Source organism: Dendrobium catenatum, unplaced genomic scaffold (assembly GCF_001605985.2).
Source record: "Dendrobium catenatum unplaced genomic scaffold, ASM160598v2 fragScaff_scaffold_1386, whole genome shotgun sequence".
In the NCBI taxonomy this organism is placed as follows: Eukaryota; Viridiplantae; Streptophyta; class Magnoliopsida; order Asparagales; family Orchidaceae; genus Dendrobium; species Dendrobium catenatum.
This window is the reverse complement of record NW_021319848.1, coordinates 104,440-114,211: the sequence shown is the minus strand read 5'-3', so window position 1 is coordinate 114,211 and position 9,772 is coordinate 104,440. Positions and strand designations below refer to the sequence as shown.

The following is a 9,772-nucleotide window of genomic DNA, read 5'->3' as shown; positions in this document are numbered from 1 at the left end:
ATGATTCAATCAAGTTCAAATTTTGTTCAAAGGTTCACAAGTTCGAGTTCAAGTTCAAGTACGAGTCTCCTGTCAAACGTCATTTGATTAAGTTTGATTTAAATTTTATATTCAAATCATTCTTAGGTCAAATTTGAGTTCTAGTCCAATCTGCAAGTTCAATTTAAGTTCAAATTATATTCAGTCCAAGGCTTGTTCATTCGATGTTCGAATCAAGTCCAAAAGTGTGATCTTATGTTCATCCAAAATTTCGTCAGCCTCCCGACGTCTCCTCCGTTTAGGGGAAACCACGAAAAACTTAGCCTCCCGCCATGCTAGAGAAAAAGCTGAATTTCCATAACTAATTGAGTCAAGCTAAATAAGCCATGAAAAGCGTGAATAACAACCTCAGATAATTAGTTTTGATATGCGAATTTCAATTCAAAAGCTTCTCCGAAAGAGGAAGAGAGAGAGAGTGAGAGAGATGGCCGGCAGCCAATCAATGCATTGCTAACGGTTACCTTGCGAACCGCACCTCCGAAACCAGAGAATAGTACGGCCATGTCCAAATTTCATGAGATTCCACACAACTCCCACCTCTCTCTCTTCTCATTAGAAAGTGGCAATACCTCCACTACTATTTCCAGACTTACTAGGACGAGTTCCAATGCCTCGCAGGCCGAGAGAATTCTCCATCGAGACCGACACCATGGACTTCATTGACTCCGTCCTTGAAGGCCTCGATGGCTTCAACGATTTCCCTGATCCTACCGTTGAGCCCAAGTTCAAATCAAAGAACCTTGATGCCGAAAGGAGGAGGAGAACTAAGCTTAACCAGCAGCTCTTCTCTCTTCGTGCTTTGGTTCCCAACATCACAAAGGCAGTCAATCGCCTTTCCTTCCTCTTATTAATTCAATCTCAATGCTTAAAATTCAATTTTTTTTTTCTATAATTCCTTAGATGAGCAAAGAGTCTACCCTCACTGACGCCATCGACTACATCAAACATCTTCAGAAGCAGATAGTTGATTTGCAGATTGAGCTCTCCACTGTTGGGACAGAGGGGGGAGAGAAACAGGGAAGTTCGTCAAGCACTGCGACTAAGGCTTCGCAAGATACAGTGAGGTTCCAGGTATAATTCTGCTTTAAAACAAAATTAAAAGATTTGGTTTTGGTTGCAGAAGTATAATTAAAATAAGGAACTTTTTTATATTGGAAGGGAATGTTGGAGCTGAGTCCTATGGGGCAGAACAAATTTTATTTGAAGGTTACTTCGGAGAAGAGGAACAATGGATTCACAAAGCTCCTCGAAGACATTAGCCAGCTTGGACTAGAGGTTAATGAAGTGAGCTCAGTATCTTTTTCTGGGATTTCACATGGAGTTTTATGCCTAGAGGTTAGTAGATGTGCTTTGGTAAGAGTTGAGAAGTCCTCAAAGCCATTGATGGTATTGGATGGAGAGAGAAAATGGCATTTCGCCCACTTCTTCCTTTTTTTTTTCAGTTTTGATTTTTTGGCTGCAGAGCAAGGATGAAAAGGAGATACATATTGCCGATGTGAAGAAGATTTTGTCAACTGCGATTGGTGCTCCATAGTGCAGGTTTGAGCTCTCACAAGGTGGTTACTGAACAAGGAAGAAAAGAATATTCAGATTGTTGCAAGGAGAATTTTATCAAGTGCTATTGGCGCTTTCATAGGATCGATTTGATTTCATTTATGATTAAAAAAATTCTGTTTTATTTGCTCACACGAATTCATGTGGCATTTTATATACAATATGCACTAGAGATGATATCCAAAAATATGTTAATGTTAGTGAATAAAAATAATATTTCTCTTTTTTTTTTATCTAGTAAATTTCGTAATGGATATTGGCAGGTTAGAGATGATTTTCTCCTAGAGGATATATATATATATATAGCATCATCATATAGCACTTCATTAATGGATCAACTAATGTATATCATCCACTGGCGGATCCACATTGAAGCCAGGGTGGGCAATGCCCACCCTCAAAAAATAAAAAAAATATATTAGAGGGAATATTTTTGATATTTTAAAAATATTTTTGGTATTTTGCCCCCCTCCAAAAATCTTTTTTCCCTAAATTTATCACTCTTAAAGGTGTTTGCCCATCCGACCAGTTCTCACTTCACAGCCCGCTTTGGCAATTCTTTCTTCCCAGTCGCATTCCACGTTCAAGAGGACCTTCTCCGTTGTCTTTCCATCACCTCCCTTCTCTGTTGTCTTTCCAAGGATTAGGCCCTTCGTTGGAGTTTGTGGAATACCACAGCCAGACCTTTGGATTTGAACCTCAATTTGAGATAAATCTGATTTCTGCATCTTTGAGGAATTTCCACAAGCACCTGGAGTGCTGAAACCTGTAGGTGGAGGCTTGGTAGAGGCTGCAGTTGGAATTTCTAAACACCTGCAAGATGGCACATTGGCCCTATGCACTTCATGCTCAAGTGCACTCTTAATTCCATGACAACTGTCACCATCAGAACACGGAATTGTGGGATGAGCCGCACACACCTGGGAAGGTGGAGACGAGTCGTCAACTTCGACATCAGCCATCGAGCTTCCTGAACGTCCGTCCTGGGCTCAGACGGAGCCTTACCGAGCGAGTGAGAACGTAAGGCGTCATTCCTTTGATTCATTTCACCCAGAACGTCCGCCTTGTTACAGCAAAGCATCCAGAAGATTCTGCCACTATCAAACCGTTACAATGCACCTGAAGAATATTCCCTTCACATGTGCAGTGCCACATAGGACTATCCTTTACTAACAATATTTTGTTATTAGTAATCTATATATTTGAGAGTATTATTCACTATATGCTGTAGCAAAAAGGAATACAAAAATCTTCTCTCAGTTTCCCTGTTATGTTCTATATATTTCTCTTCTTTTATGCTTTGCTTACAGATAGTTAACATGGTATCAGAGCAGACCATCTTGTGATCTCCTCTTTTTTGTGATTCAAGATGAATCAGTCAGCTGATTCTCAAACTGTTCAGTCATGAACATATGGCAATTCTGGATTGTCATTGGATCAAACTCTGATTCCGTCTCAACTCAAGTTTTTAATGAAAAACTTTAAGAATGTCATTGCAACTCCACTCACTGTTGGAAATCATCCTACCTGGCGATCTTAAGTCCTTAAACTTTTTCGTGCAAATGGGTTTGAAGGCTTTCTTGATGGATCCTGCTTATGTCCAGCAAAATATATTACCAAAATTGATGGCAGTTCATCTATTAATACTTCCTATAATACTTGGATTTTGATTGATCAAAATCTAGTTGCCGCTTTGTATTCAATAATTTCACCGGAGTTATTGCCATATGTTTTGCCCCTTGATCATTGTGCAGATATCTGGATAACGATAGGCAGACGTCTTCAGTCTTCTACTCATTCTCACATAAGTCAGCTTAAGAATGAGCTATTTCATTGCTCAATAAAGGATCAGACTATGGCACAGTACCTTCTCAGTATCAAATCCAAAGCTGATTTACTTGCTGCAGTAGGATCTCCGGTTGATCCATAAGATATTATTCATTATACTCTCAACGGACTCCCAGCATCGTATCAGACATTCTAAACAGCTATTAGGATTAATCTTCAACCACTATCTTTAGATGATTTATACACTTTATTGTGTAGTGAAGAACTTAATTTGGCACATGAAGTAACTCGTGAACTTAGTTCTCTTCAGCTCATGGGCAACTCAGTTGAGCTTGCTGCACCTCGTGGACGTGGACGAGGTCGTTCTACTTCATTTCGTGGATGAACCGCCTCTATTTCAAAAGGCCTGCCTTCTTTTGCTCCACCAAACCGTGGTGGTAAATTTCCTCGATCACCTGTTACCTGTCAAATATGTGGTAAACAGGGTCATTCGGCGATAAAGTGTTGGTATCATCATGATCCTCAGTATAATCAAGAACCGTTAGCTGCTCTGTTCACCCCAGCTACTTCACCATCTTCGGCCGACTGTTATCTGGACAGTGGGGCTTCCTCGCATTTAACATCGGATCCAAGCTACATTCACTCTTCTCAGCCATATACTGGCTCTAATCAGGTGATTTTAGGAAATAGCCAATCTATTCCCATTCAAAACACTGGTAAAGGTCTTCTTCCAACTCTGGCTGGTAATTTACAACTTCATAAGCTTCATCATGTTCCGAATCTTTTCTTTAATCTCCTCTCTGTTCATCGTCTAACCACTGACAATTCTTGCGATGTTTCTTTTTCTTCTTCTGGTTATATTATTAAGGATCGGAAGACTTAGCAGCTTCTTCTTCAGGGTCCATGTATTAACGGACTCTACCCGCTTCGTGTTCAACCCGCTTCCTCATTATCCTCATCTGTTTAGCTCTTGTTTCAGTACAAGCAGTTCCTGACCTTCGGCATCAAAGATTGGGGCATCCATCATCTACAATGTTATCTATCTAGCTAAAAGTAACTATGAAATTTGTACTACAGTAACTTCCTCTTTATGTAATACCTGTCGGTTGGCCAAGAGTCACTGACTTCCCTTTACTAGTTCTTCGTCTCAATGTACTACACCCTTTACTATAATCCATTCTAATGTTTGGGGTCCAGCTCCAGTCGATTCCAATACTGGTTATCGTTATTATATTTCCTTTATAGATTATTTCACCAAATTTACCTGGGTGTATACTATACTTAAGAAATTTGATGCCTTGTCTAAGTTTATTGAATTTAAAAAGCTGATTGAATGTCAATTTGCCGCATATATACATATATTACACACTGATGGTGGAGGGGAGTATGTCAATACATCCTTTTCTACTCTTTTAAAACATTGTGGCATTATTCCAGTTCACATGCCCGTATACTCCTCAAAATGGAGTTGCCGAGAGAAAGCATCGCTATATTATTGAACTTCTTCGGTCTCTTCTCAGTGGAGCACATTTACCTCCTCAGTTTTGGGTTGATGCTCTTCTAACTACTGTGTATCTCATCAATCGTCTTCCATCTCACAACACTCAAAATACTTCACCTTATGCACTACTCTATGGTCATTCTCCTAAATATGATCATCTATGCATTTTTTGGTGTCTTTGTTATCCATGGTTACGACTATATAGTCCTCACAAATTATCTCCTCTTTCTGTTCCATGTGTTTTCATCGGATATGCTTCGACTCAAAAAGGGAATCGCTGTTTGGATCCATCCACCAATAAAGTCTATACGTCCAGACATGTAATTTTCAATGAATCCGTCTACCCTTTTCTTCAGCTCTCGTATACACCACCTGTTACTTCAATACCAACTTCTTTTCCACCACTTATTCTAGTTCCTGCTTCCAGCTTACCGTCCTATATCTCCTCTTGTTCATCACAGGCTTCATTACAAACCCCATTATCCACACAAATAACTTCACCACAACAGTCTATGCCAATTTCACCAATTGCTCCATCTTTATATGTTGCTCTAGTGGTCTCTCCACAGCCTCCATAATTTGTTTCCTCGGTCCAACTTATGATCACCCAATTATAGAGTGGAATTACAAAGACAAAAATTATTTTTAATCTAGCTCATGTACTTAATTCAGCTGATCTGATTTCATATAACCAAGCCTCTAAAATTGATCATTAGCGTAAGGCCATGTCACAGGAATTTCAGGCTTTATAATCTCAGGGTACCTGGGATTTGGTTCCACCATCTCCTGACCAAAACCTTCTTGGTTGCAAGTGGATATACCGCACTAAGTTCAAATATGATGGTTCTGCTACTCACTACAAGGCCCGCCTAATAGCTCAAGGTTTCAATCAGGAAGAAGGTTTTGATTATACTGAAACCTTTAGTCCTGTGGCCAAAATGCTGATAATTTAACTTTTTATTCACGTTGCACTGCATCCCAAATGGCCCATCATCCAATTGGATGTCTCAAATGCATTCCTGCATGGACAGCTTACGGACACTATTTTTATGATTCAACCGTCTGGTTTCTATGATGTTATTCATCCAACTCATGTCTGTTGTCTCTGAAAAGCTATCTATGGGCTAAAGCACTCTCCACGCCAGTGGTATGAAACACTATCGCATCACCTTCAACAATTTGGATTTCAGTTCAGTCAGACTAATCCTTCGCTCCTCAGCTATCATGTAGGTTCTGTTTTTCTCTACATTCTTATATATATAGATGATATTTTACTAACGTGAAATGACCATACCACCATAAATCGGCTACTCTTTGATTTACAACACTGGTTTTCTATGCGCAACCTGGGTTCTCTGTCTCAGTTTCTTGGTATTCAAGTTGTGTCTACCTTATATGGAGTTCATTTAACTCAGACTCAGTATGCGTAAAACATACTTTTTCGAGCTGGCATGAACAACTCAAAACCGGTGTCTACTCCTAGCTCTACGAAGAAGTCCATGAAGCCTGTCACTACTGCTGATTTGTCGAACCCTTCTCTATATCGTCAATTGGCAGGTGCATTATAGTATTTTACTCTTACTCGTCCCGACATTGCATTTTTTGTTCAGCAGGTGTGCCAGTACATGCATAAGCCACAGTTGTGTCACTTTGACTCTCTCAATTGGCTTTTACGTTATATTCAAGCCACCATGTCACAATGCATTCCTCTCTATTGGGACAATCTTGATTTGCGTAGTTATGTTGATTCGGAGTGGGCAGGAGATGTAACTGATCTCAAATCCATTTCTCGCAATTGTCATTTTCTTGGCAAATCACTCATATCTTGGCAAGCTAAGAAGCAACAAACTATTGCTCGTTCTTCTATTGAGGCCGAATATCGCTCCTTAGCGATGGCAGCATCTGAGATTATTTGGTTGCACCGCTTATTATCAGATTTTCATCTACCAACTACAGCTCCTACTACATTGTTATGTGATAATATGCCTGTCATTTCTTTAGTACACAATCCTATGTTTCATGCCCAGACTAAACACATAGAAGTTGATTGTCATTTCATCCGAAATTGTATTTAGAACCGGCAAATTATCGTTCATCACATCGCTACCCAGGATCAGGTTGTAGACTTGTTCACTAAAGCTTTACCAATAGCTCGGTTCAAAACTCTTTCAGCCAAACTGATCACTATTGAAACAACTTCAATTTGAGGGTGTATGTTACAGCAAAGCACCCATAAGATTATGCCACTATCAAACACGTTACAATGCACCTGAAGAATATTCCCTTCACATGTGTCGTGCCACATAGGACTGTCCTTTACTAACAATATTTTGTTATTAGTCATCTATATATTTGAGAGTATTATTTACTATGTGATGTAGCAAAAAGGAATACATAAATCTTCTCTCAGTTTCCCTATTATGTTCTATATATTTCTCTTCTTTTAGGCTTTGAATAGTTAACACGTCTCAGGCTCAGACGGAGCCTTGCCGAGCGAGTGAGACCGGGCTTCCAATTTTCTTCTAGGCTTAGGTATTGTTAGATTTTGTTGGATTAGGAGCATTAAGTTTGACTCATTTTTTTATATTATTCTTTTAAGTAAGAGTCTAATGTCAACATAACTTATATGATTATACTCTAATTTATATTATTAAAATCAGTATTATATTGAAAGATAAATGATAAAAAATTTCTCTTATAATTTTGATGGCATTATATTGGTTTAATGTTTTTTTAATGTTTTATTATTACTATTTGTTGTTCTTGTTGTTATTATTATTATTATTATTTATCATTATTATTATTGTCATTGTTTAATATTTTAATTAATTAAAATTTTGCCCAACCTGAAAAAAAAAAAGCTGGATCTGCCCTTGATATCATTGGATGATCACCAGCACAAGGAGAAAAGAGACGGATTGCACTAGCCCACCCCTCACCTTTTTCAATCAAATTCTTCTTGCCTTTGCCTTCGCATCTCCCCATAGACTTGCACTATTAATGCAGAGGAAAGAGAATATAGAGGTGCATGCAAGGCAATGATGGCGTTGGTTCGTCAGTGAATGATTTGACTGATCTAGCATAGGCAATGGCTAGAGGTGCAAATAGGGTAGAGGCAAGATAAGTGTAGAGGATCGTGATTGTGAGCGGCAAAAGGGGATGAGAACTATTACAAAGGGTGATGTGATTACTAGTGGGGGTGTCAAAATGGGTCTTCGAATTGGGTTCAGATCCAACCCAAAACTGACCTGCCTTCAGCAAATTTGACTTGAGCGTGACCCAATTAGACAAATGGGTCATAAATTAAGATTGAACCCAACCTACCCCTTATCCCCCAGCTAACCCAATCTATCCTGGTACCAGAAAGTGTGAGCAGGAGAGCATCATGCATGACTATGCTAGTGCTGGTGTTTGCAAGGGTGTGACCGCGAGCGAGCGAGGGCGAGGCTGCCAGCATGAGCTAGCTCCAAAAATTTCATGCCCTGTCCTCTCCGCTTCGCCTCTTTTTCATGACAGAGAGTTTTAAAGAGCTTAAATTTTGAGTGAATTTTTAGAAGGTAGATTAGGTTTTAAATAAGACACTACCAAGATATTTCACCCTCATTTTGCGAGGACTTTATAATTTGAATTCTAGTTTCTTATATGCGCATACCCTATAGTTAAATACCCATCTCGATAATGAGAGAAAACTTTTGATTAATGATAGTCGTGGGATATGTACTAAGTACCAAGCATAATATAACAACAACAGCTTCAGAGATTTAGATTTGATATTAGAATTTAGATTTTATTATTTGAGATTTATCACCGTATACTTAAAACTAGTTATGGAAGAATAAAAATGAGCCTGATCAAGATCCCATGGTTTTTTCATCCTAGACTATAATAATCCCTAGTATATTGAGTCAGAGGAAGTAGTAAATGCAATCTAACAAAATATACCTTATCGACAGCCATGGATTGCTTCATCTAAGAATACCTTGCAGACCTGAGGTGGTGTTGACTAAAGGGATAATTTTGAGTCTACTTTAGCTAACATAAGGTTTTATGTCTATCGAATGCACCCTATTATTCATTACTCAAGGGTTTAACTTCATTATGGAACATAATATAATTGTGTTATTTTGCAGCAAAACCACTAGATCAAAGGGCATGTGCCACGTCCCTTCTAACAAGAGACTATTTGATGATGAATATTCGTGATACACCCGACAAGACATTCGTTTTCTAAGCTGAGGTTAATTTCAAATTTATCACCCCTGACCAATGATTGCGGGAGGTGGATGTATTTTAGTTTTAAATTTTTATTGATTTTTGAGATTTGACTCCTCTAGTTGAAATTATCTATCAACACGTTTATCATCAGGGTGATGTCAAGGTCACTAATATTTTCATAGGAATTTAGAAGGCATTTTAAATATTTGAGGTCCCCTCCGATTGAGATTTTCATTCAACACGATCATCATCGTGGTGGCATGATTGATATTTGATAAATGCATATATTTTGCAGAAATTTAGGAGGCATATTATAATTCAAGTCGGGTCAACTCCAATAAAAAAAAAGTCGGGTCAACTCCAATCTTTTCAAGGAGGATGATGAAACTTAAATATTTGTCATGCACAATATTCTCGTAGTGTTGGATTTAGGAATTATATGTGATGATAGGAACACATGCAGGATCTGTTTTAGCATATAGATTAGAATCATTATAAGAATATTGCCTTTTTCCCCCTTATATAAATGTTGCAAATCCAGTGGCATTGTTTAGCAACACACTAGGTCTCATTTCATCTTCTGGTAGCTTTTATTTTCTTCAATATCTAGTCTACATGAGTATACTTCTTTCTGTAAATACATTATATGATGCATCAAGAACCTTACCAGTGATC

General features: G+C 38.5%; 1 protein-coding gene across 2 annotated transcripts; it reads left to right on the top strand.

The window, feature by feature from the left end:
• Positions 1–440: 440 nt before the first annotated feature.
• LOC110095543 (transcription factor DYT1) lies at positions 441–1,782 on the top strand. 2 transcript variants are annotated; one of them, XM_028699764.1, is made up of 3 exons: positions 441–1,110; positions 1,198–1,374; positions 1,502–1,782. In XM_028699764.1, the coding sequence occupies exons 1-3, from the start codon at positions 940–942 to the stop codon at positions 1,571–1,573; spliced, it is 420 nt and encodes a 139-aa protein (XP_028555597.1). In that variant the 5' UTR covers positions 441–939; the 3' UTR covers positions 1,574–1,782. The 2 variants fall into 2 exon arrangements, with proteins under 2 accessions (XP_028555597.1, XP_028555596.1); XM_028699763.1 differs by having other exon boundaries at positions 1,198–1,782.
• The last annotated feature ends 7,990 nt before the right edge of the window (positions 1,783–9,772 follow it).